Source organism: Aptenodytes patagonicus, chromosome Z (assembly GCF_965638725.1).
Source record: "Aptenodytes patagonicus chromosome Z, bAptPat1.pri.cur, whole genome shotgun sequence".
NCBI classification, from domain to species: domain Eukaryota; kingdom Metazoa; phylum Chordata; class Aves; order Sphenisciformes; family Spheniscidae; genus Aptenodytes; species Aptenodytes patagonicus.
This window is the reverse complement of record NC_134982.1, coordinates 3797435-3816740: the sequence shown is the minus strand read 5'-3', so window position 1 is coordinate 3816740 and position 19306 is coordinate 3797435. Positions and strand designations below refer to the sequence as shown.

At 52.3% G+C, this 19306-nt stretch overlaps 1 protein-coding gene across 4 annotated transcripts in view; it reads left to right on the top strand.

The window, feature by feature from the left end:
- Nucleotides 1-5408: 5408 nt before the first annotated feature.
- LOC143172346 (CBP80/20-dependent translation initiation factor-like) overlaps nt 5409-19306 on the top strand; it is a 149737-nt gene continuing 135839 nt past the window's right edge. Inside the window, exons 1-2 of one of the 4 annotated variants that reach the window (XM_076361661.1) lie at nt 5938-5975; nt 6641-6719. In XM_076361661.1, coding sequence (XP_076217776.1) covers nt 6687-6719 — 33 coding nt within the window. In that variant the 5' untranslated portion in view covers nt 5938-5975; nt 6641-6686. Of the gene's footprint in view, nt 5468-5917; nt 5976-6640; nt 6720-19306 lie in introns of those variants that run through there. The other 3 variants (XM_076361662.1, XM_076361664.1, XM_076361663.1) reach the window with 3 other exon arrangements.

The following is a 19306-nucleotide window of genomic DNA, read 5'->3' as shown; positions in this document are numbered from 1 at the left end:
ATTTACCCCTGGCAAAAGCTGACTCACAAAGTACTTTACCAACAGGGTAAGTAGAGCTGTACCCATTTCAGGGGAGGAAAACTGAAGCCGAGAACTGGAGGCTTTCATCTATCATCACCAGTGGCAGAGCCCAGGTCATCCAAGCCCCTTGAGTCATGCTGCCTTCCACCCTTCTCGAGCCAAGCGTTGGGCTACCAGCCCCACGGCGGTACCTGCCCTGGCTCTGGTAGAGCCAGCTCATATGGTGCAGCCATTGCAGCTCGGTGTGGTGCCCAGCCTTCCCTCTTCAGCCTTGTTTCTAATGAAAAGTATTCCCCGGACCAGAGTGCTAGATCTCCAGCTTGCCTAAAGCAAGGCTTTCCTCCAAAACCATCCTTTAGTCTTCCTCTTGCTACTACTTCATTCCAGGTATTCTTTTGGGGCTAAAAAATCAACAGTGGCAATAAAATTGCGTGCACGGAATATAATAGCGAGTGATGAAATGGCCAATTCATAGAACCATAGAATCATAGAATGGTTTGGGCTGGAAGGGACCTCTAAAGGCCATCTAGTCCCACCCCCCCGCAATGAGCAGGGACATCTTCAACTAGATCAGGTCGCTCAGAGCCCCGTCCAACCTGACCTGGAATGTTTCCAGGGATGGGGCATCCACCACCTCTCTGGGCAACCTGGGCCAGTGCTTCACCACCCTCAGCGTAAAACGTTTCTTCCTTCTATCTAGTCTGAATCTCCCCTCTTTTAGTTTAAAGCCATTCCCCCTTGTCCTGTCGCAACAGGCCCTGCTAAAAAGTCTGTCCCCATCTTTTTTACAAGCCCCCTTTAAGTACTGAAAGGCCGCAATAAGGTTTCCCCGGAGAGTGAAACTGCAAGAGTGCCTTGCTGTCATCCTCCATCCAGCGCCCTGGATTTTCCACACCCCTCGCCCTAACGCCAGTGAAATTCCCCTGCTTCTTCTCCCACCCCACCGATCAGCGATTCCCTCTAAGCAGCATCGCAATCCTCTCATGCAATTAATATCCGTAATAAAGGATTATGGAAAAAAAAAAATCCCATTTGCAACCAAGGGAAGAGAGAGATATTTCTGGGCTGCTGGAACATTTCCTGGCCAGCCGTGCCTCTGCAAAACGCGCTTGTCAATGGCTAATTTGACTCCGTTCTCCGGCAAACCCACCGTTGTTGATGACCCTGTCCGAGATGCTTTCTGTCACCCTAAGGAGGCGCCTGACAAGATCTGCCTTGCCTGGTGTGGAAGGACATCCTTCACCACCCATCCCAAGTCCTTGCGATGCCTCTGCCAGCTCTCGGCTCGGCCTCCTCAGCAGCTTGACCTTTGCAAATGCCCACGTGTTTCCTTGGGGCTAGAACAGCGGCAATCCTTTAAACTGGTAGTTTGTTCTTACCTGGGTAATCATACTTTGCATTTCTAAGGCCTCTTCAATCCAAAGGTGTAGCTGTGAATTAAGTCAGGGGAGGAAAGTCATGAATTATGACCAGGTAGCCCCATTACACAGCTGAGTTATGTGAAATATGGGAAATGAGGGATATAATTTTAAGCAACATGGGAGGTCAAGGAGAAAATCCAAATGTTCTGAGTTGCACCTTCTCACCCGCAGTATGGAAAGCAGCATCAGAGCTGGATTTCAACCCATCTGCAGCAAAGCGGTCTTCATAAGCCCAGCTCTCCAGGAGCCCGGACCCATCCTGTTCCAGACCTCCGGCGAATACCAGTGAATTTAGCCTTGACTCGAAAACAGCCTTGGCACCGATCGCTGCGCTGGATACAAATGCCCTTCTAAAAATAACTGAGAAGTGGGGGAAGGAGCCTGTCCCCGCACTCGGCGTTTCAAAACCAGCTTCTCCTCTTGCCACAGCAAAGCATTGCTTCACCCGTGGGTACCCTGCTCTGAAATTTGATTTTTTTATATATATATATATATATACACACACACACACATATATATAAAGGAGAGAGTCTTCACAGCTTTGTGCTGTCTGTCTTTTGCCGCAAATGTCTCGGCTGGCCGCATCCACGTCCCATCACCTCAGTTTCTCTCCAGCTTTGCAGCCAGGCTATCTCACCCCGTAAGATTTGGGTGGAGGAGGAACCGCTGGAGCCCCACGTCCAACGCCGCCGGCCCCCCAGGCACGGACAGACATCTCCACGCTCGGGAAGGAGGGCAGAGCCGTCGCTCAGGCTCTGTCGGGACGGGAATAAAGACCTTGTCTGTCTCCAGTCCTTGCTTCTACAGTAGGTCTATTATTTGGATTTTAGAGGAGGTCTGTTTGCTTTCAACTCAACTGTAGCCCGGCCAGAATAATGATCTCTCTGACTCTGGCAGGAAGATTGTTGACCCAACTATTGAAAGGATTTCTTTTCCTGCAGGAGTCTCTGATGGAGCATCTAAGCACTTGATGACCATGGTGACACTTTGGTGGTCACTTCTTAGAAACCTGCTGAGGGCATCACTGTGTCTCCATCCTGGGAGACATCCCCACCATCCCACCTATGCCAGAAGTACTTGCGGAAGAAGAAAGGAATTCCCTTCTTCTTCAGTTTATTTTTTTCCAGTACCTATCTGTATGTATAACCGAGCTTTCCACGCGGGGGATGTATAATTTGAACAGAACGTTGAACTTTGCCTTCAGCTACGCTCTGTAAAGCCAAGATTTACTCCAAGCTAGCGAAGGAGGGCCAAGCTACCAGCACGCCACAGCCACAGGCAAGGTACTTCATAAATATTCTATATTTCCCCTTCGAAGCAGCAGGTTCCCATCATCGCTAAGCCATTTTAAAGGGTATTGCCAGGGCGAGGGCAGAGTTCGGCACGGCATCTTTTTGGTTGCAGCTTGTGCTCTCAAATATCTTTGCGTCCCCGGCTGCTCTTTCTGTCTCTTGCTATTTTCCTGGGACAAAAGTCTTGAGGCTGGAGCATTTCCCACTGGCGGAGATCCCCCAGTTCCCACTGAATTGGGAGAGAGCTGAGGGAGGCTCTTAACATCTTCCCGGAGATGCTCAGCGCTTTCCCGGGAGCATCCCTCGGAGGATGCTGAGGCAGGATACGGGCCTGCCCGCGCGGGTCCCAGCATCTTGTGGACTCTGTGCTTGGCAGCATAAGGAGCCAGGCAGCCTGCCTCAATTTTCTCTGCTACGGCGATGGAGGAACTCCCCTGATGCCTCACTACCTCCCTAAATACACGTTTTTAATAAAGAGCCAATTTAATTTCCCAAGCACTGAGTCACCTCGTGTTATTACCTGGCGTATGGTAACCAGAACAGCAGCCACAGCATCTTTTCCTTGAAAGAAGGATGTTTCCATTCCCTCCTCCATCCCCGGCTTTTCACAACTCCTCTTTTTTTTTTTTTTTTCTTTGAAGTGGAAACCCTCTCCTTTCCCAATTTCCCTCCTTTGCCAAGCTACGACGGGACGAAGCCAGAAGCAGGGATAAAAGGAGGAGGCCGAGCCGCTGAGCGGGCACATCGGAGGGGCTGAGGCGCCGGGGTGGAAGGGAGCAGGGTTACACCCGCGTGGGGACGGGACCGGCAGCTCCGCTTTGCTCTTTGGACCTGGAGCCGCCCCAGCTCCCGGAGAAAGTCCCCGGCTACCGTAAAGCTGCATTTTCTCTCTTCCTGCCGGGACAGGTTAATAACGAATGCCACGACCGGCGTGGCCGTGGAGCTCCAAACCCAGGCGAGGGTGGGAATGAGATGGCAGAGATGGCACCTTTTCCCGAGTCCTGGGCTGATGCTGCCCGGCAGAAGGCGGTGTACCCTGCCCCGTCCATAGCTCACAGCACCCGATCCACGTGCCACGTTCCCTTTAGTCACCCTGCTGTCATCCCGGTCCAAATTCGCCCCCCCACCTACTAGAGGAATGAATCCAGCTCCCTCCCACGCTCCCGCAGACACCGCGCTCTGTGGGATGGGTCATTCCCCCCCAAAAAAATCTCAGGTTGGAAGTTGTGTGCCCTGATCCAGCACCCATCTGGGCTCCTGAACCAGAGCACCCAATCCCCAGCCCTGCTGCCCTCCTCCTTCCAGCAAGGGTGGAGGCGAGCGCCCGGTGGCATTTTGCAACGTCGCCAGGTCAGGGATGCCTTGAGCAGGTTGGGGCAGGAGCGGGATGCTCGGAGAGGTCCCACCACGCGGGGCCAGGACCCAATCTGCCCACCCAGGAGCAGGACTTTACACGTGCCAGCGCGTTCACGCCATTATCATCACTCGCACGGGCCGGCGTTCTCCAAAGAGGGAGATTTGCTATCAAAAAGTAGCTGGGAAGAACTGTTATCAGGTTAAAGGTGACAATCCCAGTCGCACTGGCATTGCAAAAAATGCTCATTAATGTAAGAGCGGATCCTACCTTTTTTTTTTACCTCGACCCTGCTCTCACACACCAGGAGCATCCTTGGGAAACCCTGGTCCTGGGGACTCTCGGCTTAGGGGCTCGGGGGGCTGGAGAGGATTGGGGGGGCGGGGGGGGGGGGGGGTTGCAGGAGGAGATGAGCCGGAGAAACGGGATGCGGGCAGAGCCGTTGTCTGCCCCGGTGAGCTCTGCACGGCAGCTCAGCCTTCGCTGGAGCGACGCTGTTGGCGCTCGGATTAATAATTAAGCCGTAGTATGATCACAGATACAAATACGAAAATCCAGGCGGTTCCCCTTGCTTAAAATACGACAAAATAAAAAAAAAAAAAAAAATTAAAAAAAAACCCACCACACAAAAACCTGGAGCTAAATTAACGATGTGCTCTCCCAATTATAGCCACCCTCCGGTGAATATAAGGTTGTCATGGCAACCTGCCCAGCAAAGGATACGGCCAAAAATAAAGCACAGCAGGGAGAGAGATCTTTTGAATCCGATTTTGCCGTCAAAGTAGAATTAAGGTTTCTTCAGAGGCCAGCTCTCCCGGTTAATTTATGGCTGCGGCTCTTCCACTGATGTTCATTAACATGATCCGTTTATCCGGATGAATGTTACGGCAGAACTAGACGGAGAGAGACAAAGAATCCATGGCCAGGGAAAAAGTTACCTCTTGAATATAACCCAAACAACGGGAAAAGAGGAACGATTAGGCGGGCTGGTGGTTTTGGGAGCCTGGTGGGGCAAGGGGAAGGAGGAGGTGATTTAAATGGCTCGTAGGAACATTTCCATGTGGCTTTGAGCAGGTCTGAAGGGGTTAAACGGACCCAGCTGGCTAGAAGGGTGTTTAAGAGGTGTTCCAATTCTGTTTTCTCCATTTCTCGACTCAGAGTTTGGTGTATTTATGTGGAAACGCTTGATTTATATGGAAACATTTGCAGTTTGCTTCTTTTAAGCTCAGCTTAAAACCCACCTCCTTAAAGCCCGGATGGATGCCACTGACCGTGGAGGAGGAGGAGGAGGAGGAGGAGGGACGGGAGAGGATGCGGTTCTCGGGCTGAATCCCCAAGGATGCAGCCCGGCTGCCCGGGGAGATGGTCCGGCGGTGGAGGTGGGAAAAGGAGAATTACGGTGTTCAACCCGGGGGGGGGCCGGGAAATGGCACCGCAAAAGCTGGGCTGAAATCCGGGCGGTTTAATAGCCGGTCCCGGCGGGGCGGGTGGCCTCGGTGGTCCGGGGCGCGGGGGAGGGGGGGGGGGGCTGATGAAGAACCCCTGGGATGTCGGGGGAGCCGCCACCGGCCCGCGTCGGGCGGCCAGGCCGGGCGGTGGGGCGCGGACTACATCTCCCGGCAGGGCCGGCGGCGGAGGAGGCAGCGGCGGGGGCCGGGCCGGGCCGGGCCGGGCGGGGCGGGCGGGCGCGTCACTCTCCGGCCGCCCCGGCCCGTCCCTCCGCCGGAGCCGGAGCCGGGTGTCTCCTCCCGGGCGGGCGGCTCCCCTCGTTTCCCCCCTCCCCCCCGCTTCCCCGTTTCCCCCCCCCTCCCCCCTTCCCCCCCCACCTCAGCGCGGCGCCCATGAGCCTCCCGGCGGGGGCCTGACACCGCCCGGCACCGCAGCACGGTAAGGCCGGGGGGGGGGCGATGACACAGCAGCCGGGGCGGCGGCGACGGCGGGGGGGGGGGGGGGGGGCACGTCCCGCCTTTTGTCTCCCTCGGAAACAATAATAATAAATGATAAAAAAAACCCGACCCAGCCCCACGCGTGGGTGCGCTCCGGGCTGCGGGCGGCGTGGCTGGCTGGGCCGCCGTGGGGTTGGGTTTTGATTTTGCAGATGAAGCCGGGATTTGGCCTCCCGGCTGGTTTCGGTAACCGCCTTGCATGAGCGGCCTCGTCCCGTGTGGGGTTTGGGTTTTTTTTTTTTTTTCCCTTCCCTGACAATTGGTGTGTGGAGGTTGAGCGCACCCCCCTCACCCCCCCCCCCCACCCCCCCCCCCCGATATTTCCCTCTCCTCGCAAAGGCGAGCGGCGGGAAGGGCGGGCACGGGGGCGACCGAAGTCCGGGGCCCGATTCGGGTACGGCTCTCGGCCTCTGGAAGCTTCCCGGACCGCTTCGTTAGCGGGTGCCTGACGAAGGGCAGGGCTGGCCTCTCCCTCCGTCTCCTCCGGCGAGGACCACCCGCCCCCCCCCCCCCCCCAGACAAAAAGGAGAGGGGAAACCCATCGGACGCAAGCGCTCGGCCGGACCCTATAGCAATTAGCGTCGTTCATCGTTATCCCCTTTGCAGCAAAGCTGGCGGTGGTTCGTGCACAGCAAAGCGCCGGGGCGGGAGGATGAGAGCGGTGGCAGCGTGCGCAGGCACAAAGGTACCACCTGGTTTAAGGCTGAGCATCTTTACAGGGGGGGGACGTCCCCGGGTGGGATGTCCGCTGCTGCGTGGTCCGGAGGTGGGAGCATCTCCCACCTCCTGGGAGGTGCTTTCCCCATCCTTGATGCAGGGCTGGGTTTGGCTGTAGCGAGCGAGGACTCACCAGGGGGCTAAATTTTGTTGTTATTTTATTATTATCGGTTTTCTTGCAGAGTCACTCTGGCTGCACGTGGTCTCGGGCACCGTGGGTGACAGTAGGGGACAACAGATGTTAGTGGCAGCAGAGCAGCCGGCAGTCGCGGGACGTTTTTTGCCGCAGCTGCTCCCAGCAATGCCATACGTCTGGAGGCGCAGTTGCCGGGTATCCCTGGCGTCCCAGTGCCTCAAAACTCAGTCCTTGGAGTTGTTTTTCCATAAAATGATACTAAAGGTTCATCTCCCAGGGCCGTTCCCTGTGTCAGGCTCCTCTGGAAGGGGTCAGACCCCCACCAGTAAGACCCCACATTGGATGAGGTAGCAATCCCATTAGATTGGAAAGGGGCAGGTGCTGTTTCCCAGCATGATGAGGAGGGCTGGAGTGACCCGGGCCTCTCTGGGGACCTGGTGGCTCCTCTGAAATAGGCTGTTTCCACGTGTCCGTCTGTGCCACCTTCACTCCCGCTCCAGTAATCCGTGCTACTCTTCCTCCACCACTCAGGCAGGTGCAGGATGAAGCTTGAAGTCACGGCCTTGTTAACGGAAACGAAACAGATGGGAGGAAGCAGAAGATACACTGAGCTTCCAGGTTGTTTCTCTCAACCCAAAGATACCAAAATAAGACCAGGTGATTTAACAGTCCCTCCTCTCCGAAATCTAGGAAGGCTTTTTGATGGTGGACCATCCTCTGAGCATCCAGATGCTGGCAGGGGGGTGCCACGTGGGATGGAGAGGGAAGCATCCTGGTCTGCTTATGGCTTATGTGACCCCGACAAGCAAATATTGACACTTTGTCTCCAGTGAGTGGAAAAAAACCATTTTATTGTGTCAATCCACATCATTTTTCCCCGTAAGGACCGTAAAGGCTTTGCTCTGCCCTTGCTGATCGTGAGGTCCGGGAGCAAAACCTTGCGCTGGATTTTAATCCCTTGAGCCTTAAGTGAAATTTGTAGGCTGTGGTTTCCCTGCGTTGTGTGTTGTCTTTCGCAGAGAGATGAGCGGTGTCTGTTTTAGGAAGCTCAGGCTGTGCTTGTATGTAAAGCTCTTTCCCTCTGAGCTCTGTCCAAGCCCTCCTTGCGATGCGGGTGCTGCACTGGAGGGCTCTGCGAATTTAAGGTGTCACGGTTAAAGTGTTGTGGGACTTGTCCAGCTCTTAGGAAGCATTTTTTTAATCATTTATAAGATCTCGGGTTGCTTTTAAAGGAAAGCGGAGGAGCAGCGGTTGGATGGTGAAGGTGACGTGGGAATGCGACTTGTCTCAGGGGAGCTGGAGGGTGAAGCCCAACATCCAGGAGCTCCCCAGCCAACGGGAGACCGGAGAAACCGTTTGTGGCGATGAAGTTCTGCCTTTGCAGGGGGATGTGAGAGAGGAGCGAGCTACCTGAGGTTCTTGGCTGGCTTTGACACCTCTGTTCCCGTAGCTGAGTCAGCCTCGTGCACAAACGGGATGGGAATGGTCTACAGAGGGTTCCTGAGCGCCGTGAAAAATAACGTGCAAAGCATGAAAACATCCTTCATAGTTGTTAGCCCTTGATCCAAACTGTGGAAGGGAAGATGACAAGGTGCTGAGCTTTATCTCCAGATGTCCCTCCTTCAGCACTCTGTCTTGGAAGAGAAAAATACTCTTTTTTTGCTCTCTGAGCGTCCCCACTTCGGGGTGAAGTGCTCCCTTGGGTTCACTCTACTGTGGTCTCCTGGTGAGCACAAATTTTGCTGTGCTGACTCTCCCCTTCCTTCTCATTTTGGGTCTCTCTCTCCTATTTCTCCTTGCAGCTGTCCTTGCTGCTGCTTGGTCTTTTCCCAGCAGGAGTGGTGTGAAATTGCGGTAGTTATCACTGGTTGAGTTTTTGCCTGTAGGTCTCTGCAGAGCAGCAAGAAAACCCTCCTGGACCTCATTTAATTTCATATTCTTGCTGCTCAAGGGAGTCTTTGGGGTCCTGTGTATTTGTGAGGAGCTATATCTAAAAGTACGGCAAGACCCTATGGTTTCTGTGGAAGCTGGGGGCAGCAGATGAGCTATTTCAGGAGGTATTTGGGGCACGTTTAGCATATTGCCTGACTATTTCTATTAAAATATGGAGCAAATAAATATTGTTAATGATTTCATTGTTCTTCAGTTTGGCAGAAATATTAAGACATTTACATTACACATGCCATCGTTAAGTTTCAGAGTTAACAGTCTGCTGCTCTGTTTGGGGTAGCTCATGGTCTTCATCAGGTTGGGGAAAGGACAACTGTTCCTGTCTCGAAAATCTGGAAGCGTTGAGGCTTCTGGACAAATAATCTCCGTAAATGCTGGACAAAGCATCCGTAAATGCTTTGGGATGTTCTTGTGAAACTCCTCGGAGAAGGCGCAGTTCTGCTACCTGAGTGTAATTAGCGCATTACTGAGTCATCCGAAATAAAGGGCTAGTGTAGCTAACCAATCATTTTCTGTTTGTTTGAGAGACTGGCTATTTTATTTTTATTTATTTATATATATGAGTGTGCATATATATATATATATATAGAGTCATTTACAACAAGATGCCTTGCTGGTGATCCTAAGAGAAATATGTTTCCTGCTCAGTTCAGACTGAAATGGGGATGACATTGGATGTTCTCAAAGCTTTTGTGCATTTAACCATCAACTTTCCTGCTGAAAAGAGAGGTTTTGTTTCTCCCATGTCTGCCTTGGGCTGTGCCGTGGTCGGTCTTGGCTTGCTGGACTCTGCATCATCATTGTCGGTCTTCTGAAATGTAGAGGTGCCCCAACAGTGGCCAGGAATGGGGATGGTGTCTCTGTAAATGGATTTGAGATCTTTGCTGGTTTGAGTTAGCTTTTGGAGACTCCTTTGAGGCAGTCCATGGACCTCTGAGGCTTTAGGGACCACAGGTTGACTAGGAGTAGTCTCGTGCTTACTTCAGAAAAGCCATTGCTTCTGTCTCCCCTCCTAGAGAGACAACCCTTGGCCTCCCCTGTCCCCCAGGCACGTAGCAGTCGTGGTACAGGAGAAGAAAAAACTGGTTTCTTAGGTGGTAGGAGAAGCTGCGGTGACACAACTAAACTTCTGCCTCTGCTACCTCTGCAGGACCAAATCCTGCCACGCCTGTCGGCCAGGAGCCTGCCTCAGGAGTATTTCATAACATGCAGCAATTTATCGAGGGCGTCTCCTCTGTGGCCACCAGCACTAGCTCAGCTTCGCCTTCTTCCCCAACATGGTTGCGTCCACCACGCTGCTGGGTGGTGGTGGAAGCCATCTGCATCTCTCAGGTGGCGGGACGGAAAGGGTTATGGGTGGGATGACGTGTCCGTGGTGGGGGTTGTCCCTTGGATGGGGAGCGGAGGTGGGCAGCTGTGTGGTGTGCCCCATCCCTTGGTGTCACGTCATGCCCAGGTGACCTGAGGATGCACGCGGGTGCCCACAAGCTTCTCATTTCTCACCAGCGATTTTAATTGGCCTTAATGCAAAAAAAACTCCAACCAACCTTCCCCCTCCCTCTGGAGCTGGCCTGGCTCACTGGGACTGGTTTGTACAGCCTGCGCTGCCCCGGGAAGGCTTCACCACTGCTGGAGCCTGCCCCACGCCGAAGCAGAAGCTACAGGGAGACACACAGCTGCCACCAGCTTCCCCAGCCACCTGCGACGGGGAACCGTTAACAGGGTTCGTAATTAAATCTGAAAAACGCTTTTGAACTCAGGGAATCCTGGAGGAGCCATCTTGCTTGGCTTGCGTTCACCAGGACCTTGGGAGAAGCTGGTGTTCACAACCAAGCTGTCGCCATCCCTCCGCCGCCGGTTGCGTTGGGTGATAGCTGGCACGGGAGGCAAGCGGCTGGGTTGGCGTGGGAAGGGTGGCACGGGTCTGGGTCTCTGCGATCAGTTGTGCTGTGCCACGCGACAGGGATGGCACCCAGTCCATCCCCAAGCTAGCGTTGAAAAGGTCTTCTGCAAATAAGTAGGAACGATCCCGAGTGTTTTGCATCGTCTGATTAAATTTCACAAGTCTGCCTATGCAAGCACAATGCTTTTGAGCTAGAACAGAAATGCACTGCAGATATTTCAGGGGTCTCGGCCGTCACAAGCACTGAGCATCTCGTTTGTGAAGCCAGAGCTTTGCCAACTGGCATGGAGCCGGTCGCGGGTGGCACAGCCTTGGGCGAGATGGGGGCTGGGGCAGCCGCTTTGCAGAGCTGGGCTCACCCATGGCCGTGGCTGCGAGCTGCTCCTTCTGCTATGTGGTTCGCGGAGACGTCATTTTAGGGCCACCAGCTTCTGCAGGTGGCTTTGAAGGGTGTTCAGGTCTGCAAAAACACATCTTAGTGTTTGCTAATGGGGGATCTTGCAGGAATAATTGTGGGGTGAATTTTAAAGGATTTTTTTGTCCTGCAGAGAAGTGTGCGCTCTGGTCACCGGCAGGACTATGGTGTAGTCTAGGTCCAACCAAGCCAGCTTGAAGCAGTGGTCTGCAAATGCTGTTTTGCTTTTGGGTGCTGGCATCTCCCTGCATCACCTGGCCAGAAACAAACCCCCTGGGCCGGAGGGCTCCTGGGCGCCGTGTCTGGCTGCAACGAAGCCAGAGGGGATTTTAATAATGTGCCGTGAAAAATACCATCTTGGGTGTCTGGGCAAGAGAGGAAAAGAAAGCAGGAAGGGTTGTGGTTGTGCTGTGGTTGTCAGCTGGAGTTTAATAACAGAGAAATGTTTTATGTTTAAGGTGGTGTTCGCTTTGCATGGTGAGAAGAGATGGGGGTGGATGCCTGCACCCACAGGAGCCATATTCCCTTAGATCAGGGCATATCGATGATCCAAGAAATGCCAAATGGCTTGGAGGCATCTTTGATTACATTTTTCTCTGGCTCGGGAAGCCGGGCTGGCGATCCTAAAGCTTGCAGCAATAATTTTTGCAGCTGGAGGCTTCACAGCAGGACGTGGAGGCTCGGGGTGCTTTTGGAAATGATTTCTTTATTTTTCTTGCCACGTTCCTATTTCATCATTGCAAGCTGGTAGATGAGTTAGGTGGAGTTTTCAGGGGCCGTGGGGTCTCACCACAATGGCTACGGATGCCGCTAGAGGAGGAGGAGGCCACGGATGCAGATGAAGAGGCTGAAGCGCTGCAGGGGACCAGCTGTGACGAGGTGATGTATGGCTTTCTCCGACGGCTTTTTCCCCTTGTTTTGGGACCGGCAGTTTCTCGCATCCGACGGCAGCTCTGAAATGAAACACAGGCTTCTGGAAAGCTCTTCTGGTGAATGACGAGTTTTCCATCCCTTCCTGCATCCCTGCTCTGTCCATCCCCGTGCCGGCCTGGCACGGGCAGTGGGGTGTTTTTTCCTGCTTCTGCGGATGCTCGGAGCAGCATCGGTGTTGGGCCGGACATCGTATCCCTATGGAGCACTTGGTTGTTGGCAGACCCGCAGCATCCCTCCCTGCCTGGATGCTTTTAATGCAAAGATTCACCCCAGGGTGCTGATCCCTCTCCCTCCCTCCTGGGTTTCGGAGCATCTGTGGAGCACACATTGTCTTTCTCAGAATCGGATCCGAGAAAGGATATTTGCACAGCTTTTTTTTTTTTCCTCTATATTTGCGTTACATGGGGTGGAAGATTTATTTATCGACTGCAAATGGCCACTTTGAAGCGTCTCTAGATTTCTGTGCTTTTTTTTTTTTTTTTTTAATTAACAGAAATGAGGCTTATGCACTCAGACTGGCTGTCACTCGCTATTCCTCCAAAAGCTTTTTTAACCCGGGGACTAATTTCAGCCAAATTTGACAGAGGAGTGCAGGTCTCAAAGATAAGAACTTACAGGCTGTAAGAAAGAAGGTGGAAGAGGGAAATCCAAATTTCTTCTTGCCTACAAGGAGAGGCTGCAGCAATCGGGAGCTTAAATATCTATCTGGGTGCAAGTGGGTCGGTTAACTCAGAAGTGGCTTTAGTAAGTCACTAAATTTTCTTTACGGAAATAACCCAAATTGTCTTGAATGCGGGGAAGGAGGAGCTGGCTGTAGGGATGCTGCCGGGGAGGATGCGATGGGATGATGCTGGATGACCTTTAAAGGTCCCTTCCAACCCAAACTATTCTACTCTGTGCTGCCGCGCTGTTGTCCCAGGACTTTGTGCTTGACCACCGAGCTTGCAGGGAAGAGCTGGTGGCTGATTTACCTCCAGAGTCTCCTGCCTGTACCGCTACCCCACCGTTCAAAAGGGTTTTCCAGCCTTGAGCTTAGCCTCGCCGTGTACCTGCTGGGATGGATAATTGAGTATTATGCTGTTACTGCTCCTAACAGTGGCATTTCACATGCTGCCACGTAGAGCGTTTGCACCCTGGGGAGTGGATCAAACCTGTCCCCAGAAGCTCGGCCAGGCTCTGCCCGGGCTCGCTGCAGTTTCCTGTTGAGACCGAGGTCACGGCCGGCAGCATCGCCTGGAGGAGATGAGGCTGCAGCACCATCGGCTTTTCGGCACCATCGATGGTCTGTGAACTTGCCTTGGAGCTGGTGCTGCTGTTAAAAGTGATTAGTGGACCCCCAGTTCCCAAGGGAGCCGGGGATGATGCTCTGCCCCTCTCTGCTCCTGACAGCCTTTCCCATTACAGCTGCAGCACGAGGCTGCCTTTTCTGTCCCTTCCCCTTCTGCCGTCACTATCTGCACTTTGATTTATTTTTTTTTTTAAACTGGGGATTCTCTTCCTTTTTTGTCAGCTTGGAGAATGATTTTCCTTACACTCTTCTCTATTTAGGGCTCTGGGGGAGGAAGTGACTCAGCTTTTCCCCTGCTCTGGTTTGCACAGTCATCTCTTGCTGGCTTTGCCAGGGTTTTCCTTGAGCACCTCCGGTTACTCTCACTTCATTCAGCAGGAGCCTGTCGGCCTCCTCATCGCACGTTTCGGTGGGGAAGGGCACGGTGGGGGAGGATGAGCCGTCGGCAGGAGCTTTCCCTGTGCCAGCAGGATAGTAACGCAGCGAGGAGGACACGCTGCCAGACCTGCAGCAGCTCCAGGTCTCCTGCTCTGCTCCCTGTCCGTGAGCATGGGCATCTGTGGAGAGGCAGGCAAGTCCAGCCAAATGAAATTTTGGGGGCTAGCCTAGTCATAGCATAAAAAAATTGATGTAATTTGATGGCACAGACTCACCAGGGAGAGGAGACTTAAGATGACGCCGGTCGTGATAGCGGCACTGCTGAAGGATGCCATGCTCGCACAGGCACTGATGGGAGAGGTCTGTGTGGATGATGGATGGATGGTGATGCTCGCTCCGTGCAGGACTGCTGCCAGCTTGCCTTTCACGGCAGAGCTGAACCGGCTGCTAAATACCGGGGAGGAAGCATCGCTTGCTCTCCGCAGGGCTTTCAGATGCTGCTGCTCAGCGAGGGAGTCACTGAATCGTCTGCCACTCTAAGTGATACCAGGCGTTTGGCGTGCCACGTACTATATTAAAAAAAAAATGCATTCCTTTCAGGTTAATTGTTCTCCTCTTCTGGAAGCCAGCACAGCTGGCTGCAGACTCTGCTTCTTTCTAAAGGGGAGAAGGGAAAATAAAAAGAAGAAGAAACTCCCAAGCCCCCCAGAACCCTTCCTCTCCCCCTCCAAAACCCAGAGACTCAAACCCTGAAAGCAATTTTCATCTGCTCAGGAAATTCCAACATGCGCCACTTATCCCTTTGTTTTATAAGGTTGCTGGAGTGGGAATGATCTTTGTCTCAAATTATTCTTCTCTCAAATTCTATCTTCTCTCAAATTATTACTCTCAGGAGTAATAATTTGTATGTGACGGGATCCTTGCTGGGGAGACCTTACCTCCGCGGCAGAAGTCCTGTGCCTTTGCTGACGGTTGGCTCTCCTGGGTGGTCTCTCGGCTCCTGGGTTGGCTCTGGCTGGGAGCAATGTCACGGGAGCATGTGTTGCGGAAGGTTGGGCGGTGTTTCTCCAGTAGCTTATGGTAATAGGGCTACCGATGCTTCATAACAAGTCCTCGCTCTTGGTCTGCATGGTGCATGCGGCGGAGTTTGATCCCACTTTGACATGGCTGAATTTCAGCGAGTGGTGAATTTTAGGGTTCCACAAGCCTTTGGTAGAACATCGGTAACTCCGGGCATGGCCTTATTGAAGCTCATGTGCTGTGAGCAAGGACTTCTCTGGTGGTCACAAGATTTAAGCTTTTTTTTGTGTATATTAACACCTCGTTTGGCACCAAGGATTGTAGCTATTGATATGGACCTTCATCATGACCCTGTTTTGCCAGGTGCTTGAGAAGAACTGAAAAGTAAGGCCTTTTGGCACGGCGGGTGGTGGTCTCATGTCATGGGATCCGTGCCAGCAGAGCTTTTAGTAGCTTGGTAAAATACTATGTTTGCTCAGCAGGGCGAGACCAAGCTTCTGCAGTGTGACTGGAGCACCTCTAAGGCACCTCCAAGTACGTAGGGGCTACCTGGGAGTCCTCATATTGAACAGCAAATGCAGTTTGCCGGTAGCAAAGGTATCTTGTTGAGTGCCCCAAAACAGAGCCTTGACTAGATGAAGATCTTGGGGCAAGGAGCACAGAGCCCAGGACCCAGAAGTTACATCTGATCTTTACTGGGATCTCTGTTGAATCAGACCATCCAGTTCAGCCAGAAGTTTCTGGAGAAGGTGTGGTAACCTTGCAGGAGGCATGTTTCACCTGCCCCTCGCATTACTTACCTTCTCGAGGAGCTGTTTGCCATGGGAAGTGTGCGGAGGAGGCTCTCTCCGGGCACTGGCAACCATAAATACACAAGGAAAGAGTCTGGTTGGAAAGATGAAGGAGGCACTTTGTAAGGAAGCCATCTCTTTGGTCTGGTAGTCAACAAATATGGTGGTACGCTGATGGGGATGCTGGTGGTTAAGCTGTCTCTAGTAAGTAAATGTAAACTCTGAGAATTTCCAGGTACTTTTACAAGAAACCCCAGAAAATGAAGGCCATTGCTTCTTGTAATACCCATGTCAGATCACACCTCTTCTCCTTCCTTGAGTCTCTTGGCCCTTGCCTTGGGCCAGCCTGTTGCAGCAGGTGGGGCATGGGTGCCTGGGGACATCACGTTGCCTTTTCTGGCCAGTTCTGGCTGCTGTGAGACACTAAAGGCATTAAAGTCAAGTTTTATGGGAAGTGCTTTAACCATGCTTCATGGTGGCTGAAGTTGTGAAAAAACTTGTAATTGAGGAGTTGTGGAAATTTAGCAGCTGAGGTGAGTATTTGTGTGGAGGTGGTCAGGTGTGCTGGGCAGTCTGAAGTTGGTCATCACCTAGAAATGCTTCAGTAACCCAACTTCGGTTTTGCTTGCTTGTGTTCATCTTTTTTTTCTTTTTCTTTCAAGAAATCCAACCAAATCATGAACCTGTCAAAGGCCATTAGTTAACCAGCGTGGTGGTTGTAAAGCATCCGCTGGTGTGACTCTCAGATCTAAGTGGATGTCAAGAGGTGGATCTGTTGGCGAGTCCTCCCCTCCGTCCCTTAATGCTTCCCACCTTTTCCACTTGTCTACAAGCGTTACGCTGTGCTTGACGAGAAGTGGCAGCTAGTAAAGCCTTCCTCTCCTTCTTTCCGCAGGTTAATAAGCCTCAAACTAAAATTTTCCACTTATTTCCTTAATTCTGTCTGTTTATCCACATTATTACAGTGGACATGTCCATTGTGTGCTTCCAGCTTCTCTCTTCTTGGGTCTCTTCCACGTCATCCGGTGACATGAATGAAAAGCGTTGTCCTCGCACCTACGCTCAACTCAGGCCGTATTAGCTCTCTTCTGAGCATCTCTGTCTATTGATTAAAGCATTAGGAGGAATGTCAGCTTGGAAGCAATGGGTTTGATTAGCTGATTATTTTAACAGAAAAGCAGCGAACTTTGATTCAAAGGACATGAGAAACTGTGGCCGCTGTTTTCTAATGTGCTGGAGGGAGGTCGGAATACGTAACCAAGTGAGAGAATCGGTTGGGAAGCTAACGAGGGGAGTTTGCTGGCTGAACATGAGCATCGTGCGTGAGGTCTTCTGCATGACCTAGGAGTATGGAAAAATATTTGTGTATATTTGAGGGGGGGCTGCTGGTTTTTGGCTAGTGAGCTCTAGTGACTGCAGGAACTTCATGGTTGTATGAAGCACGTACAGGACAGTTGAGTCTGTAGGATGCTCTTCTTATGTGACGATTGGGTTTAACTGGTATCAATCAATCAGTGAAGTACTTTGAAGGACTTCATGTATCGGTGGACTACTCGGCAGTTGGCTGTTGGGAAAGGCTTGCTGGTATCAACACAGCTTGCTGGAGGGACGGCTGTGTGGTCTGAAAGCGTGAGGCTTCACAAGAGCATCTCATACTGTTGGTTGATGTGTGGGTTGCCCTGAGCTGTCCAGGGAGCTGATGTGGGTTGTAGGGGCACGCAGGAATATTGGTGAGGTGTTGACAAAGAAACAGCTTAGAAAAAATTTTGGAGAGACCAGTGAAGGAGTATCTGCCTCCAATGTTAACAAAAGCAAGTGGCTTTTGGAAGGTGAGGGTTTTATTCAAGTCACCATCTGGAGGGAGACCCTAAAGCCCAAGCAATAGGTGACTGGTTTCTGTCTTCTGGAATGGAGGTTGGGCCCCAGTGTTGGACAGCCAAATCGGAGACAGATGATGGCTCTTGCGTGGTACAGATGGGGAGGAAGAGAGAAGGGGGGGGGGTCAGGGCAGTGAGCACATCTCCTCTTTGGTCTGCCTTTCCTGTTTGCTTGGTCCGGTGTCAAACATCTGGATGTGAGCTCAGTCCAGCTCCTGCCCTGGGGCTGTAGCTGAGGCTCCTCCTTGAGCCCTGAGGCGGCCAGGACAGGCAGAGCTGATGTCAAACCATCCAGGAAGGAAAGGATGGGTAACAGAAAGCCTCCGGCTCCCTTTTTACAGGGAAAAGTGCATACATACCCTGTACAGCACTTGCTGCATGGGACCATCCTCTTTGCCTCCTGGAGCAGGCAGCTTTGCTCGCTATGAGTGGTCGTCATGTATTTGAGCTTCATGTCAGCCTCTGTTACCTCTCCTAAAGGTCAGCCTGGACTTCCAGGCCACTTGCTGCTGGGAAGAAGTTTCTTTTGGTCTTGATTAGGCTGGAGGCAAGACCTGGTGGCTTGGTCCTGGAAGTCTGGGCTAAGGGAAGGTCTCCCTCGGCGAGATTCTGGAGTTACTCTGGATTGAAGTAAGCTCTGGAGGTCCTCTGGTCCAGCCCTCTGCTCAGCACAGGGCCAGCTTCTACGTCAAACCTGCCTGCTCAGGGCCTCATCCAGCTGAGTCTTGGCACTGTTTCCAAGGATGGAGACCGCACACCCCCTTGGGTCACCTGTTGGGTGCTGAGCCATGCTCACAGTGAAGGTATTTTCTAATATCCCATCGGAGTTTCCCATACTGCAGCTACTGATCCTCAGACCTTGAGGTGAGCAGCTGCCGTGGTTTGCTGCTGGAGAAGGCTTTCTGCTACCGGTCTTTTCCAAGCCCTTGGCGTATCGCTGTTGGGTTGCTCAGCTCCTCGGGGACATCACCACTTTCTAGCAAGGCAGCAGCGCGCGTGTGCCTGTGTGCACTGAGAAGGCTTATCGCCAACTGACCTAATTATTATAATCTCGCTCTTCCCTAGATAGTGCAGGTTTCCTTGGCTCTCAGGAGGCTTCCCTGGTTTCTCCAAGCTGCTGTTTGATTTCTCATCTGTCTTTTAATAGTATTATTTGTTCACTCAGGCTAGGTAAAGCCAGAGAATAAGGTTTGTAGCCAGATACAGTGCAATACTTGTGAACTACCTTTCCTGCTCCGATGGCCGTCCTGCTGGGTTGGGTGGCCCCAGCCTGCCAGACCTTCCAGGCAGCCCCCCTGCATGCGTTTGCTTGCAGCCCTGCTCTTCATCGCGACTCCCTCCTCTTCCCCCTGCCCTCTCGTGCATCCTCTTTACTGCAGAAGTCCTCTGGCTGCCGAACTTAATGGGTGAAAACTGTTCATTGCCACTTTCTGCCCTGCTCATGGATGCAGGGTTGTTGCCTATCCCATTTTTTTTTTGTTGCCTGTCCCTTTTTTTTGTTGCTGTTCTTCCCTATCCCATTTTTTCTTCCTTCCGCCAAGACCCCTCCTGCTGCCCTGCCCTCCCCGCTGCGGATGCTGCCTTCCCTACCTGCCCCCTTTCCTTTCCATAAGGGGTTTGTTTGGGTACAGGTATAGTTAGGCCAGTTACCTTTTAAAGGTGCCAAATTCTTTTTTTCAGCAAGGCAGGGATTTGCAGCACGTTAACAGGATTTAACAGCTACTTCAGCAGAAATAAAATAAAGCCCAGGAGAGAAAAAAGAACAAAACCAACCCAACAACAAAACATTCCCTCCACTCATAAACTTAATTTTCTTCCTGAAAATTGAAGTTGGGAATTATCCCTGTGCTATCTGAAAGCTTAG